Raw genomic sequence first — 18,174 nt, forward strand, 5'->3', positions numbered from 1 at the left:
AGATGTTTAAATATTTCATACATTAGTCAGCTAGCAAAAATTAGACGAAACACATGTGAATTTGTGTGGTACATAACTTATTATCATTCGTTTGGTGCTTGCAATGCAATTTACGTCATTATTGTTGCAATTTAGGGTGATCTGATCTTGCACATGGAGATTTCTATCTATTGATCACACTGTTCTAGCCTCTATTTTTTGTTTGCACTTTAAGTACACTGCTTGGATGAGGTCAGATGTTCCAGGTCCTAAACATTGTATTTATTATTGTTCACAGTATTGACAGTAAATAGCAAAATATAAATAACCTGTTGCTGCAGCAAATGAGCAACAATTTTGTAGAGGTAATAAATATAGATGCAAAGAATTATTATTATAGTTGTTATAGAGAAACCCATGGATATGCAACAGTGCGCATATATGTAGTCAAGAAATGAGTAGCACTTGCTATCACTGTATTTCCTAAGTATCTATTCAAATTCTAGAAGTGATAAATGTTTGTACGCACCAGAGGAAGGAAATTCCACACCTCATGTGGATACAACTCCGCAATGCCCTACTAGGCACCACATCTTACTGCCACATTAAATATTTTATACAATTTTACATCAAACTGACACTGTACAATATCAACGAGTTCACAAACTAATCGAAGGAGACAATCTAAACTGCATAATCATTGTCTTGGCTAACCCAATCATGAGCACCAGCAAGCCATAGTAGCAAGGAATTTATGGTAGATAGTAGCGAGAAGAGCGTATATAGCCACCATGAGTGATGGAAATTAACCGTAAATACATTCTGTTGGTCATTAAAGCCTCCAGCAATAAGTGTAAAGCTCGAGTCGTGGAAACCCTCCCGTGGAATGATGCATTAACAGTAGCTGAACAGCTGCTTCTAAATAGGACCATTGCTTTGTTGCTCCTCTTCATTATCCTTCACGCATAGACCGTTTATTTCATTCCTATAAATATGCAAAGCCCATCCAACCTTTACTCAATTTTGCTTGAATAAAAGTTCAAGCAAAAGTTGCTTCGCCTACACTTTGGCTGCTGACGCATAGGCCTACTGACTGTTCAACCACAAAATGTTTAGGTAGAGACTCATCTAATCATATTTTGTGTATTCCTTATACAGTAGATGCTCCTAAAACGTAAACAATCCGTTCCGGAAATGTTTACGTTATAGGGATTTTACATTACATGAACAGTAAAACGCATGTAAACTGCCTAATCCGTTCTAAGATCTTCCCAAACTTATATATTTGGCCTTTCAAAAAGGAAAAAAAACTAGACTTAACTTTTTAGTTTAATGACTAGGGTAACTATAGTATTATTGGTTTGCATCTACAACTTTTCTCCTTCACTTAATTTTACAATAAGTTAGGGGAAGCACACCTTCAATGTCAATTTACATTGATCATTCCGTTTCTTCTAAAAATCAAGGTCTATTTTGCAAAGACAAAATGATAATAAATGTTTTGTATGTTTAAAAGTAAAACAAAAACATATCATTACAATACGTAAAAAAAGTGATGTCTGTCTGACTGTGCGCCTGCCAGTTGCCAGGATTGGACGTTAGTATGAAATATAGTTTTCGACAAGACTACAACTCGTAATATTCAGCTTGGCATTCCGACACTCTAACGCCTGCACAAATCAATCGCGTTTAAGCATTTTTGAATAATTGTGTAGCTACTTATTCTCCCTGCTTTATCGACACACTTGACGATCTCTCACCACTTACTAAATCGCCAGGTGATTTGTATATACAAATAGGGATGACTGTATACATCGTTTTCTCTCCCAAGTGTGGCAAGAGAGAAAGTGATATCTTAAGGCTAACTATAATACTCTCGTTATTCAAATCGAATTTGAGAATTTATCACAACTTGATACTTCATGTTAAGAATTTTTTTACGTGGTCCGAAGCAAAAACTTTACATAAAATAATTTACATTATGCCGAATTTACGTTATATGAATGTCTACTGTATTACATATTCTATCCAACATTCAACCTGGATAGCCCACAATCCCCACTCAGAAACTTTCAACCGCTTTATAATTGTTTAGCAAACGAGGTGACAGAAACTTAATTGGGAACACTCATTTGTAAAAGAACAGTAATTTCTTGTATCCGCAATAAGTAGCCGCAGTCCCTAATTTTAATGCGCGAGACACAAACCACGATGCTATTCAAAAATTGAAGCGACAAATGTTTATCAGTTACAAAAAAGTTAACAATAATCACTACTATAAATATTCTAAAGGCACTAACCTTTCGCTCCGGCTGCTGTCACCACCACCACTTTCCTCTGCTCCAGGCAAGGGTACTTCACTACAACGGTGTCATCAAATGTTTGAATATATATATTACACTAGTCAGATCTACAGTAACTGAACAAATACAATTCGGAGTGATGCTTTTATACTGCTGAACTTGTGATTTGAAAAATAATTTCTACTAACATTTCGGAGGACGGTGCAGGGGCTGGGGAGGCTAATTTACCGCTGGACAAGTCCGGTTCCATTGCCATTTCATCCTATAGCATAAAAGAATATACAAATATAGGATACATTGAATCCTGATAAAATAAGTAATGTAAAATTGTGTACTGAAGATGACAGGCTAAAAATAGAGGATAATATAGGTACTAGGCAGGGTTCTCCCCACCTAGGGTAGGAAGCGGACTGCCCCCATCATTTCTTGCCTGCTCCATCTAGCTTACCCTTTTATGACTGGCAAACGGCAGCGAATGTACTGTAAAGATGATTATATTCAGCATCGCAATTTGTATCTTGGACAGTCAATAAATGTTTATTGAAAGGCTGCAAAATTCCTCTATAAATGGATAATTTTGCTAGTAGCTAAAATATGCAGATCTTATATAGTTGCAATTTTTGGAGCTGTGAAAAATTCTTTTAATATTCTAAATTTAAATGCATTTTTAAATTTTATCAATATAGTAGATGAATGCCCGGGTAGTAAAGAAGTCTTGCACAGAAAACTCATTTTTAATTAACATATACAACATTTACTATTCTAACTTTTAAACTTCATATCATTAAAAAGTGTTTTTGTGCAGTTCAAATAAATTACGAGACGAATAAACAATGATCACATAGAAGTGCATGTATAAAAAAAGGTTACTGTTGCAGTAGAAGCTCGTTGTATTCAAAGTTTTGATGGATGATGCTGGTAACTCTTGATACTGGTACAAACTAGAAAAATGAGATGTCAGGCTTTCTTTGTCTAATACTTTGTCTGACCGAACAGAGAGAATGTTGAGGCAATCCCTACTCCAGATAATATAACTGTGAAAAGCATTCAACTTTTCAAATTTACTGAAACCGAAAATATGAGTGTAACGGCACATTTAGAATTGAAACGGCACATTTAAAAATTACAAATTAAAAAAAGAGCATGGTAATAAAAACGCTTTTAAACAAATTTCCAAAAATAACCAATGCAAAATGTAATATTAATAATAAAAAGAGCACATTTAGCGAAATCACGAATCACAATCACGAAAAGAATATACAGTATATAAGAGCAATGGGAATGATAAAAATGGCTTAGCCTAGTGGTTACGTGCGGTTGTTTGTTGATTTGCAATTTGAATGTCGCAAGTTTAAATTCTCAATAAAACAGATTTTTTCTTACTAAAACTTTCCCGCTATAACTGTACAGACAAATGACAACAGACACTCACACTTATATATAGACTAGCTGTACTAGTAAGTACTACGACCGGGTAATAAAAAAGTCTTTGGACAGAAAATTTATTTGTATTTAACATATAACAACATTTGCCATTGCTAGCTGTGCTACCCGACGTTGCTCGAGTATTTAAAATCAATTTATAAACAATGAGAGGTAATAAAAGTTGCCTGCCACTTGCTATTAGCCTGGCACATTGCCGATGGATAATTTGAGTACGCTTACTAATAAGATCTATCGCTTCTCATGTTGTTACGGAAAGCAGTATTGCCTAGCATATCTACCAAGCTCGTGTGACTTAATTAGTCAGGTGTCGGACTGGCAAACGGGAGGTTCTGAGATCAAATATTTTGCGATACGGGTTCTTTATTCCAAGATTTGAATAGCTATAGTTGGACAATGACGATAAATACACACACGACCAACTTTGAGAAGTATATATATAGATGTAACAGCGTTCTATGAATGTTGAGTGCACGGACTCATGTAGCAAAAACTAGATTTTTACATACACTGAAAATTATATATTCATTGCAAACCCAGTTTATATAATGACAGGGTTATTAAGCAGTATGTTACATATCCGCAAATTTATAAAATAAACAATAATCTATCACATGTCAAATAATAATTTATGCCGAGAAATATATAAAAGAAAGCGACATAAAGATCAATGTTTATATTAATTGCAAGATCTAAAATATAACCACTTGAATAAATTTATTTAGCATCATTAGCTTCTGCGCTGCCGCTGCAAGTTTCAGTCTCATTGTCACTTTCACTACTTCACCTTCTTTGGGTTTTCCAAGTTCACTTTCACGGTTTTTAAAAATCTTTTTATACTGCTGAACCAGTTCATCTCAGCGTCAAAGTCTTTTATTTTAACGGAGCTAGCATTTATTTTGGCCATCTCGAATAGTTTTAGAGAAATGAAAACGAAGCCTTAGAAGTGGTCACTGCTTGCACACGCCTACTAAGCACAAATAATGGCTCTATAATAGTCATACAGACTATATTGGTCACTGCTTGCACACGCCTACTATGCACAAATAATGGCTCTATAATAGTCGTACAAACTATATTGGTCATTGCTTGCACACGCCTACTATGCACAAATAATGGCTCTATAATAGTCGTACAAACTATATTGGTCATTGCTTGCACACGCGTACTATGCACAAAGAATGGCTCTATAATAGTTGTACAAACTATATTGGGGTAACCTAAGCTGAAAGTCGGTGGATATAATGAGAATTTGTAAACATTTAAAAAAAATCTAATAAGGTCTATATAATCCCAAATGTGTTGGGATTCGTCTTGAGGGCACGAGAGGACAACCCAAAATCCTGCGCCAGTCTTGAACTTTCCTCTCCTAGAATAAAATTCCTAGAGAGAACTTTGATGCCAGGATTAATTACAGTCAAATGTCAACTTAAAGTACTTCTGTCTACAAAACTTTCTGACATTCGAACAAACTCCTGTCTCAACATACAAAGTAGTTTGTATTATTATTTTTGAAATGTGGTTTGACTACATTTCCTATGAGCAATTTAGGAAGAAAAATGTTTCACCTAAAGGATTTTGGTGACTTTGGGTAAACCCCAAAATGCGTGCTTATGTAGAGATGCTTGCACTGTTGCACATATGCTTGTATTCTTAATTTTCATCTTTAAAAATAGCTATTACACAAATAACAGATAAAAAACTAAAAGGAATAGGTGAGCATGACCAAACTGGTGCAAGAAGTTATCTCGTAATGCTTAATGTGACAGCTGGAACAACTGTGAAATTACAGTTTATCAGACTGATATACAAGACAAGATCTGCATGCACGATTTCCAATATGCAATGATGTACCTACCACCTCCATGCTGACAGCACTGGCATCTTTAGTGGTAACAATTTGATCATTGGGCTGTATTACGCTGTCATTGCCTTGGCTAGTAGATGGAACTGTATTTTCATCTTGAGAGCACGAATCTGATGATTGGGGCAATTTGTCACTTTTAGATCCAGCCAGCTCTTCTTTCGCTACATTAGTCTGAGTTTCTGTGTTGGCACTAATCTCATTGCTGAGGGCATCCGGTGAGCTGACACGCGGGCCACCATCCAAAGCAGGCGCGCTATCGAGATTGCTAAAGTCCGCCCACCCTGTGCTATCACTACTGTTATTATCATCAGCACCTTCAAATGCAGTCCATTCTTCATCCTCGCCCCCGGCTTTGGTAGCCACCGTCTCCCACGGTGATGTGTCCATTGCCACAGGAGCTATGACTGAATCTGTAAAAAATACGACCTAAGCGTAACAATTGTTTCACATGTAGTTAGAAAACAAGATCCTTCCCATATCCGGCTTGATTAACCTTGACAAATCATTAGTTGACTTCATCTCAGAATTGAAGTCATCTTGGATTTAAAAATTGGGCGCTGCGTTGGTGCATAAACGTGCATTTACGTTAGGTTAGTATTAATCAGTCTTGGTTAATAATTGGAAAGTTTAACCCATGGCAACCATAAAAAAGCTGGTCTCAATTGAACTACATTAGCATTAGGACATAACTCAAACCTTTGAGATCTGTCTGATATTACTAACTCTATGCTATTCAATAAAAAGGAGGAAGAAACTAGATGAAAATTGTTATTGGCTCTTCTGTCTTCTTTTTGTTCTTTTTAATGAACAAGATATAAACTTGTACAGCAACTTTACAGCAGAAAATTACACACTTAAGCAAGCTGCCATGAAAAAAGAAAAAAACTTTTACTGCGATGAATGCAATAAGTACATGACACGCGCACACCTACACCGAGGAATAATTTCTAGCAAAAATTGCTGTTGCACTCTCGTTTGAATAACAATTTATTCAACGCCATCGCTGACTGAGAGAAATTCTCACGATGGACGCTAACCTATTTTCAGCTCCATCTCATACAGCTCTATACATTTAGATAGACTCCGTTCTAAATTCAGTAGATTATCACAGTGCTATTACTTCTCGCATGCAATTTTGATATTCATATTCCATGTAAAGTTTTGTTTATTTCTATAAAACTGTTTAAACCTTTCGTTGCCAATTAAATCGGCCGTAACTTCTGTAACACTACGAGAAAAATTTGATAGCTTTCGAAGCATTTTATTTGACTAGATATTTAATAATTTAGTGCATCCAACTATTTTAAAGTAATGCTCTAGCTTTCTAAACACTTACAAGTGACAAATAACAGATAACTCCAAATTATCCTCATGTAAGTCAAATAGCATGCTAACAATTTAAAGTAATGCTCTAGCTTTCTAAACACTTACAAGTGACAAATAACAGATAACTCCAAATTATCCTCATGTAAGTCAAATAGCATGCTAACAATCTGATTAGAAAATGGATGTCACATTAGTAATTTACAAAAATGGCTACAACACAAAAGTGCTTCCTATTTTCATAATCCTCTAAATTGCGAGTCAAAGTCATCACAAACTGTTTATCAATTATGTAGGTAAGTATAACATTCTATAGCAGCCGCTACGATCAAATTCAAGGCTCATAAATAAAAATGTAACAATAAATGACAGTGATGTAAAAAAAACGATTTTGATATGCAGTAACTTGCCATATTACTTTAGTAGCTGATAGAATTTCATAAAAAACTATTTGCAATAAACCTCGGACAATCAGCCAAAGACAGATATATTACATTTTAACTGCCTCTACTCTACAAGAAAACCAGACCAAATCGATCGACATGAACTAAGGCACAATTTGCGTTACTAATGACTGACAAAAACACTTGGCCTAAAGATTTATTTTATAGGAGAGCAAATCTAAAGTTTTTTTTATTAGGTTTTGGAAAATTAGGATTTTTTTCCTCTCACTAGGAGTAAGAAAAATAGAATCATCATAAATTTAACACGAACTTAGTCTGGTGAAAGCTTCAAAAATTTTTTTTCAATTTATGAAAATTGTAAGCATCATCAGATTTAGATGAAAAGTGAAAGATGAGTCGGTACATTATTATATAAAAATGATAGAGCTTTGTCCACAATTGGAGTAGCTAGCTTTACTGATACATAAAAGTGACAGCGGCAGTCTGTGACAATGGCGAGGAAACTCCAAATTTCGAGTAACACTGTGTGTGGCATAGAAAGGAACAAAATTCATTTTAGACCACTGAAATATAGCTTGGACACAACTGCTTCACCATTGCAGCTGTTTAACTAGGTTTTAGGCCCAAAAAGGCGAGTGGAAATTTACAGCAATTTGTGTGGAATGTATACTATTTATAAAGGGAATCAAAAGATCACTTATACATTGTTAATCTGTTTCTTATTTCTAAAAAATAATGATAATACAAAACTGAAAGATTTTAAAACTAGTTTTAATTTTTCCAAGACTGGTGAAGAGCTAATTATTAACCTGAAATTTTGACTTGTAATACAGGACAATTCACTCGTAACTTTCTGGAAACTATTCAACTGCGTTTCTAAGTAGTTTGGTGACAAAACAATTCTTGTTTCAAAATTTAGTATATGTAAGGCTTTGAACAATTTCACTTGTTTCCCACCAGCTGTCTACACATTCTAGCTACATTATGTGTATCAAAGACAACTTGCTACTGCTAATGAAATGATAAGACAGCCAGCGCAATTTGCTAGCAACGCACAATGCAATCACCACCTTTTAATCATGAAAATTAGGAGACATTCATGCAGTGAAGATGAGAGGCGTGTAGAAGAATCTAAATGTCTACATGACACGAAGAGACCGACCTGCATTGATGCTATCTATCTCCATTGAAGGCTCATTTTTACTCTTGATGAGCGCGGGGGAAGACACAAGTTCATCATCACTACTGTCACTGTCAGAACTAGGAAGTGCTGCTGAACTGCTTGGTGCAGAACCTACGCTTGCGCTGAAATAGAAGAATGAGTAATGGTACGAATCTGTGTGATGTAAGATGAAAAACATAAAAAAGATATTGACCTGACTGACACAGAGGTAGATACGTACTCAGCTCTGTTGAACACAACTTCCTTATCCTTCCACATGTCCTCATCTTCATCAGAATTGCTACCAACCATATCACATCGTGCCATGTATTCCTTGGGTTCCTTCTGCAGAGCAAAAAGCGCAGATGAGAATAAGTAGGAAATTACATGAGACATCATTGGACCACCAATATGAGACATCATTGGACCAACAATATTAGACATCATTGGACCACCAATACGAGACATCATTGGACCACCAATATGAGACATCATTGAACCAACAATATGAGACATCATTGAACCAACAATATGAGAAATCATTGGACCAACAATATGAGACATCATTGGACCACCAATATGAGACATCATTGGACCAACAATACAAGACATCATTGGACCAACAATACGAGACATCATTGGACCACCAATATGAGAAATCATTGGACCAACAATATGAGACATCATTGGACCAACAATACAAGACATCATTGGACCAACAATATTAGACATCATTGAACCACCAATATGAGACATCACTGGACCAACAATGTGGACCAACAATGGTCAAACGCAATTGAGAGAAGGTTATAAGCGAAGACTCACCGTTGAGGTATCAGGTGACCAATCCAATGAGAAGAGGGGCTGGTTGAATTGAGCTCTGCAACATGGAAGGCAATTAGTAATTTTGTGCTCAAGACTCAGCGCTTATTTGACATCGAGAACAATAACACGACAAAGCAAAAGCACAATGAATGAATCCTATGAGTTTGGGACTGATAAACCAAGTAAATCAAAACCCGGATGGCAGTAAAGTCTAGTTTTGCAAGAAGGATTACAAGATAAAGAACTTAATTTGTATCAGAGCACTTTTCTAATGACATGCAGTCGACTACCACTCAGCTATGTAAATAACCTTTTGTTACGGGAATGCAAAATTGTTATTTTGTTTATTCATTTCAAGGCATTTATAGAACTACATGTAAGACAGTCTAGTATTAGATGTAAGACAGTCTAGTATTAGATGTAAGACAGTCTAGTATTAGATGTAAGACAGTCTAGTATTAGATGTAAGACAGTATAGAACTACATGTAAGACAGTCTAGTATTAGATGTAAGACAGTCTAGTATTAGATGTAAGACAGTCTAGTATTAGATGTAAGACAGTCTAGTATTAGATGTAAGACAGTATAGAACTACATGTAAGACAGTCTAGTATTAGACACAAAAACGATTAATGTAAAAAATATAATTACGCGTTGCTCTGAGATTCAGGTCTACTATGTGCTAGTGTATGATCAATATTATATTGCCTTATTTTAAAAGTGAGCAATGTTTAATAATACTTGACTTTTGATTTTTTTCAGATTTGTTGCGTAAGCTGAGGAAGGTAAATCTATATATAGTTTGCAAATAAATAGATTAAAAGGTGATACTACAAGAAGTTTGTCAAGGTGCGACATCAACAAAAACTTGTTGTAAAAATGATCTTGAAGCAGACTTAATTTTAAAGAGTATTTTCAACTGCGCGATGAAACATTGACTTATGATTAGTACTAGATACGAACCGCGTAGCATTATGAGCCATGCTATATCGGTATTGTAACATTTCCAACATAAGCATATTTTGTATACAACTTTGGAAACATGAAAAAGCTCAATAATTAATAACTTCATTACATACGCTTGTGCTTGTACGAGTTAGCGCGTAAGCAGCTTTGAAAACTTATTTGATGTCATTTGGGCTGTCACGCCAAAGATCAGTCAATTGAATCGTAGACGTATCTCAAACTTTCAAAAAATCACGAGTTGCGCTTTTATATTAACTCAAAGTAAACACCACAAACAATAATAATAATAGACACCATTTTCACCCTCAACCATAAACCAGTTCAACCTTAAGAAAACAAGGCAAGCTTGTTAGTGTGTAGATTAGATGGGATTTGCAAATGGTAAAATAATGGTACATAAGTGGGCAAGGAAGGTGAGATGCATTAGGAAGACGATATGTTAGAATGGAGATGGATTAAAGACAAAAGACATCATAAACTATGTAATACAATAAGATCAATATTGGAAAGTGAGTAAATCTTCAACTAATAAACCTTCATATTTGAGTTGCGCAATAAAATTTATACTAATAAACAAGATTATTACTGGAAAAAGAAAATTTAGCAAACAATGTAAAGTTAAACTTTTAAACCCTTGAAAACAACAATGAAAAGACAAAGCTAGTTTCGTTGGTCTGAATTTAAAATATCTGCAGTGTAGGAGAAATTCAACCCCGGGCAAATTTCAAATAACGGTTACTGCTTATTTATTGGCTTGTGATTTACAGATTACACACCTGAGAGATGCTTTTCTTTCCTTAATGACCCCAAAATTAAAAGAACGATTTTGAAAATATTGTGATTATTTTAGACATAAAGTATGTTTATTTTTGGTTCAAAATACACTTTGTAACAACTTTCAAGTTCAAGTCTGTCAGCCTTAGTTTTCGGCATCAACATAGACCTCTACTAGGGATATCTCATGAAGTGTATTGCGTTGTGTGTATCTATCAAAAGAATGATTTGCCCGGGTACAAGAATTCTATGCATTTAAAAAACTGCTATTCGCATCAAATACTTGTAGGTTTAACCTACTATTGATTGTTCTGTTCATCCGATGACATTCATTTATCACTGAGACAAGTTAATATAAACAATATAGTTAAACATAAATACGACATGAGAATAATACCGATAAATAATGCCACATAAAACCAATATAACAACTAGTTTAGGGGGTAAAAGGTGTAAAAGGAAGCATTAGATTTTTTCTTATTATTAATAATAATTTTGTGCTTCCTATATCTTTTTATAGCAAGTTTATTTATCATATTAAGGTATTTCTTTTAGCAGTTACGCATGACCACCTTTGCTTACAGGAAAATTGCACAGTAAGTTATCTAGTCAAAAGCTTCTTTTCGCGTGTAACGGCTACAGACTTCTATGTTCAATGACTTCTTTTTAGGTGATCAATAAAATTTATTAACCTCAAGCTCCAGCGTTACGAAATCAGTACTGTAAATTGTAATCCCATTAAAGCATACTAACAAACCAGAAAACCACTAACACAATTTGTAAATAACGCGATAGATGGCGTTGGGAGTTAAAATGTCACGTCTCGTGTTGTCATCGAATCAATACTCATGTTTAGAGCTTACAATAGAGCTGGGACACACAAACCAGATGTATATTTTATCGTACTTCATGAGAATAATAATTACAATAGCGACTAGCAAAATCATGACAAACATGTAAACCATATAAGAGCATGACTACTCCGTACATATCAGTGCATTATGTGACAGAAGCGAACAAGGGCTATGAAAGAGAAGTACATATATTTTAGGAATACGTAGGGACATATATATATATATATAAGACATGACAAACAGCAAAATAACGGGTTTTTTAATTATCTGTTTCTGTAAAAACTTGCGCAACCTGTGTTTATATTTTAGAAAATGACATAGAATTAATTAAAATGCTATAGATAAAGGGACTAGGTAGAGACTGAAGACTGGAGTTACTGAAGACTGATAACAGGTGTCAAGACACTCGCAGTAATTGCTCAATATCAAGTTAGTTTCTTAGTCATCTTGTATTGCTCCAATCACTACGGAGCGCTTAATCTTTAGTAATGTTATCAACATATAATTACACAACTATTAGCTAACTTATAGTCTTTTACTTAAACAAATAAATGAATATATGTATTTGTACACAAGAACGATAATTTTGATTAAGTTTACAAGATGTTTCATTCCTTTTAGTATCTAGTGAGTGTAAAGGAATGAAACCATTTATAGTGTGAATCAACATCTCTTTTAGTTTAACCCCGTGTCCGTCTACGTGCATTGAATAGCCTGCTTTGAACACTATTGCCTGTGGTTTAGTTGCCCATACATAGAGTTACATACATGAAGTTAAATAAATATAAATACATATACATGTGTGTATAAACAAATATACAAATACATGTAGGTATATAAATTCTGTATTACATACATGTACATATAAGAGATACAGACTAACGTAAACAAAAATGCGGGACACCAGAGAAAATTAGGCGGACATGCATATAAACACAGAGATACATATAAAATAGACAGAGAGCTAGGTGAATAATGGACAGACATCTACTCACTCGATTCTGCTGTCAGTGGATGGTGCGAATTCTTTATCACTCAGGCCAAACTGGTCAATAAAAGTACTGGTCAGTTGTTGTATCTGATAATCAGAGAAAGCCTGGCAGTCCAGGCAGACAAGAGCACTGAGTCAACTGTTCGATTTAATGTTTTCATTTAAAGCATTCAAAGTATTTACACATTAGTCGTGACACGACATCTCTGTCACCATTTCTACTTAGTGACGCAGCCTGCAGGTGAGTGCACTTTACTACTAGAACAAGTCTAAAAGCTTGCAAGAGAGGATGAATCATCAATTAAATAATGCCTCTTGAACTTCCTAGCCCCATTTTTAGTGGTCTATCAAATAGTGTACTTTAAGCCTCAATTTATCAATATCATATCTATGTAAATTTATGATGACAACTACTTTTATAGAAGTTGGCAGTGAACCCACTTTGTCACATTTCACTATTTTAACTTGAGCAATGCATAGTTGAACATTTCTAATGATGTAAGCAAGAATGCAGTGCAAAAGAGACTACTTCCATACAGCGCAATTTAGGTCCTGAGAAACATCCCAAAATATGCAATCCCATGACTCAGTTTTGATAATTTAATTTTTAGACAAAAACATATTTGAGATGAAACAAAAAACTGCATAACCTAGTTAAAATAATTTCAAAGTCAAACATGGAACGGCTAAATAATAAGGGAGACTTTATGAATACTTGAATCACACTGTTTATTGTATGAGTAGCGTGAAAGTCCAGCTCAAGCTTATCGACAGCTATAAGATGAGAAGAGCTGTTGCTCTCATGTTTTCTATCCTATTAATGAAAGCAAACACCGGAGAGGCGTAGACAAACAGATAAAAATAGTTCAATTGTAAACGCGTCAAGGCGTTTATAGCTCTAAAGAAGTAAGGATGATATCTGACGTATTTCTATTTACAATTCACTTCACGAGGTACCTGTGGTAACTGAAAAACCGTTTGCCTGCTAACTTACAGCGAACCAGAATGCCGCAACAGCTAGTACACACGAGGTGTACCCTATTGAGTTAATCAGCACCTCAAGGGAGGAAGGTACTTGCATCTTAAAAGAAAGCTACTTATTGTTGAGTTAATCCAGCTGCTTCTGGGACAAAGGAAATAACTTGAAGACAAAAGTACTGCATGCCAAAGCTCGACATATGTAGCTTATCTTTCTTGACTTTGTCTCAAACTCATTGTATGTTGGACCAAATATTCAGATAAGAATTAACAGTATTTCATTTAATTCGTCCCTCAACTGAAAAATATTATAAATACTTCAGGCACAAAACAAATCCGCTATATTTAATCATGTAAAAGACTTCTTATGGATGATGCATAGGTAGGCGTACCGATAGAAATACGCAGCTAGCCTAACTTGGACTATACAAACCTTAAACTAACGTTACTTTTTGTCAAATATCAAATACTTTTGTACTATATGTTTCAAGTCAACCTTTAAAGAATTGAGTCGATTTCCACTGATGTTTTAATGCTAAAACAGCATAGATTGCCTTCTTCCTTGGTTTTCATCACTACTACTACTACCACTACCACTACTACAGTCATGCCTTGACATACAAGTGCCCCAACATACAAAAAATTGAGATTTGAGCAAATTTCTGCCTTGAGATATGAGATAACTTTAAAATACGAGCGGGTTCTCGATGCGGCTACTGAGTGACAAAGTATGCAAAAGGCCACTTTCAAATGTGTTTGAAAAAAGTTTTAAAAAGGCCAGCTAAAAGTGAAAACGAGACAAAAAGCGCCAAGCTGGAAAAAGATAATAAAGAGGTAAGTTTTATAAAAGATTAAAACTTGGCTTTAAGTGCTTGATAAGCTAAATTCATTTAAGTTAAATTCAAAGTTCCTGTTGTGTTACATAGTGTCACAAAGGTCTAGTGTGGCAAATGCGATGCTCTCGGGTCTCTCTCACACTACGTGTCTCCAAGGTAAGAACTTCATACAGTACTGTACATAATAATAGGAAATTTTATTGCAAATCATAACCACTAAATACGTATTTGTTACTTTGTGAGTGTAGGCAGTGAGCGAATTGTAATTAAAAACATGTTTTTCCACCGTAATATTCTGTTTTTGGAAATCTTTTATAATATGGGAACAAATTAATTTGTATTTAGTTATGTTGTATAAGAAATATTGCTCTGAGATACGAGAAGATTGACATGCAAGCTCAGTCCAAGAACAAATTAAGCTGGTATGTTGAGGTATGACTGTACTCAAGATGCCTTCTTGTAATTCATGACTAGAAACTAAAGAGAAGGAATGTAAGAAGCAGTAACTGCTAATTATCAAGTATTGCAGAGCTGAACAGTGTGATGGAGAGCTGTAGCGGCAAATAGCGGTCGAGCTGTAGCGGTCGAGTTCTGTCTCATGTCAAAAGATTTGTAGATTGAGGTGAGCAAAACCGAGGTTCGACTTTACTCGTTTACACAGGCATTGTGGCAGAGAGCTAGGTTGCAAGATAAAAAGATTGGCTTTCAGATGGGAAGTAGGCAGTTTTGAGAGAGGTGTATCCCCATATCCCCATATCATAGACAAACACTGCCTGTTCTCTCAACCAACTGTTTAAAAAGTACAACAGGACTAGAAAAAGCCTACCTGCTGCATTGCATCATCCTGAGGAAAGGGGATATCCTTGAAATCTGAATCTGACTCGCTACCACTGCTGGAATTGAGGGGATGTGCGCCCACGAGGTCTGATGTATTTTTCTTGTTTGTTTCTGCAAGCTGTGTGGTAATCAGCTCGGACCACACCCCTCCACTATCCTCCATATCTGCAGTGCATTGTCTCCAAATTTAGGAACAAAAAGCAGATGCCATCAGTTTTTCAGGATCATTCTAAACTTATATTTGTCGCACTGCCAATTTATTGGTCAACTGTCAAAAACAATGACTCGCAAGGCTAGGCAAACATTGCCAGATGGCTGCTAGAAATCGTATGTTTTTACTCGTGGCCAAACGTAGCACATTTTAGCCAGTTACGAGTAGTCATGCAGGCATGCGAGTGTTAATCACAAAAGCTAGCAACAGAATTGGAAGTTTTTATATATACAGTATATATATTTATCTGAGTAAGTTATTTTACACTAGCATGTTGGGCTATATATTAATCTATTTGAAAGCTAATACCTTGCAATATTTTCTTTTGTAATGGTGAGTATACGTGGCAGACCAGCGATAATACATGTAATTTGAAATAACAAGATACGACGCACCTTGTAGAAGAGTTGTAATTAGACTAGAGTGAGCACCCTTTTCTGACGCCGACACAATAGTGTTGCAGACTTTTGTCACGTGTCCCATATAACCTCGTCGCTGCGATCCAGCCGCAACTGCCTCCTCATTTTCTCGCCAGGCATCAACCATTCGACTGATAATTTTACAGTCTTTGAATAACTGTGAATGTAGCAGCAATAGAGTAAACTCAACATATAATGTGATGCATTGCATCTGAAAATAAAGTTACCAAAAGTCGCATTTAAGATGTGCAAATACTGTTTGTTGCGCAGTGTATTCATGGACCTATAGGAGAAACTAGGCTGGAGATCAGTCCAAATCAATGGCGATTTTAACATCCGAGTACTGAATTATTTCATTTGTTTTGAACAAATGTAATATGGCATTGGATTTGGAAGATAAATTAAGTGGTATGAGATTTGGATGTAATAAACAGATAAAATAAAGGAGCCTAATTTATTCGTTATAAAATGGAAATGAGAGTTAGCCCAACTGTTAAACTTCATTATTGGAAAATTACCATCAAAGGTACTTAGGAATACCTACATGCAACTGTCAGAACAACAACCAAACCAAATGATAGCGATTGTAATAAAAGAGCAATTGCCATTATATGACATCAGTGCATCACTATGACATGACTATGCTTCTAGCAGCAGTTGAAAACAGACAATACATAGAGAACTCATTAAATATTTGGACGAAAAAAATTACAAATTAGATTTAAAAATGTTTACCATACAATTATTTTCATTAAATTTTTTTCATATATATATAATATATATAGTGTATATATATTATATATAGTACACCTAGAAGGGTAATCACACTTTTAGGTGTGTGATCACACTCATATATATATTATACATGTATATATAGTGTATATAAAAGTGTAATCACACTTCTAGGTGTGTGATTTCACTCATACATATATATATATATATATACATCAGTCCAAACTATATTATATATTAGATAACTATATCAGATAACTATATTATATATATATATATAATACATGTATATATAGTGCATATATGAGTGTAATCACACTTCTAGGTGTGTGATTACACTCATATATATATATATATATATATATATATATATATATATATATATATATATATATATATATATATATATATATATATATATATATATATATATGAGTGTAATCACACACCTAGAAGTGTGATTACACTCATATATGCACTATATATACATGTATTATATATATATATATATATATATATATATATATATACAGTGAAACATGGATAACTCGCCCTTGGATATAGCGAACACATGGTTAGCTCGACTGGATTTGCTTGGTCCGCTCCCACGCAATGATAAATGGCTCTATATAACTCGAATTCAACACTGTTATAACGAACTGTTTTTTGCCCAACGGCTACCGAAACGGTTGCTATCGCTTTAGAAAATCACTTTATTCCAAGCCATAGAGGTAAACCTCAACTTTTCGTAATTCATAAGCGTCGTTATTACCTCCATCGGCAAAATATTTTTGTCAACGACTGTTCTAAAGGTTTGGTGAAATTTTATTTATACTGCTATACGATGAATAGAACGGGCTAGCCGGGTCACGGGCGCAAGGATTTTCGCCACGCACATACAAAACAAAAACAGCATGTTGTTTTTGTTTTGTATTTGCGTGGCGAAAATCCTTGAGTGCGTGACCCGGCTAGCCCGTGATGAATAGTTTTCCGACGTTGATTCCGTGTTGAATTAACGTCGGAATGTTGAATGTTTAAAACGTCTTAAAAATTGTTGAAATCAAACGTATACTTTGTCTTAGCTAAAAAAACCTATTCATCGTTTGACCTAAACACAAAATACGTGTGTACATTCAATAAGTATCCATTCAAAAAGCGTGAGTGATATACAATGTACCGTAAAACCTCGTAAAACTTTTAATTGAACTGCCTCGGAGTGTTGCTCTTAACGAATCCCAGGTAAAGTAAGGTAATCTTTCCATAAACTTCAA

The 18,174-nt window shown here is 35.0% G+C and overlaps 1 protein-coding gene across 3 annotated transcripts in view; it reads right to left on the reverse strand.

The window, feature by feature from the left end:
• Positions 1-239: 239 nt before the first annotated feature.
• Positions 240-18,174, reverse strand: part of LOC137404377 (serine/threonine-protein phosphatase 6 regulatory subunit 3-like) — a 43,349-nt gene continuing 25,414 nt past the window's right edge. For 2 of the 3 annotated variants that reach the window (XM_068090575.1, XM_068090574.1), the window contains 10 exons: positions 16,148-16,328; positions 15,531-15,706; positions 12,895-12,995; positions 9,307-9,361; positions 8,723-8,826; positions 8,482-8,624; positions 5,584-6,002; positions 2,471-2,544; positions 2,280-2,339; positions 240-964 (listed from right to left, as the gene is read on the reverse strand). In XM_068090575.1, coding sequence (XP_067946676.1) covers positions 898-964; positions 2,280-2,339; positions 2,471-2,544; positions 5,584-6,002; positions 8,482-8,624; positions 8,723-8,826; positions 9,307-9,361; positions 12,895-12,995; positions 15,531-15,706; positions 16,148-16,328 — 1,380 coding nt within the window. In that variant the 3' untranslated portion in view covers positions 240-897. The remainder of the gene's footprint in view (positions 965-2,279; positions 2,340-2,470; positions 2,545-5,583; positions 6,003-8,481; positions 8,625-8,722; positions 8,827-9,306; positions 9,362-12,894; positions 12,996-15,530; positions 15,707-16,147; positions 16,329-18,174) is intronic. The other variant, XM_068090576.1, reaches the window with a different exon arrangement.

This window comes from Watersipora subatra, chromosome 9 (assembly GCF_963576615.1).
Source record: "Watersipora subatra chromosome 9, tzWatSuba1.1, whole genome shotgun sequence".
Lineage (NCBI taxonomy): Eukaryota > Metazoa > Bryozoa > Gymnolaemata > Cheilostomatida > Watersiporidae > Watersipora > Watersipora subatra.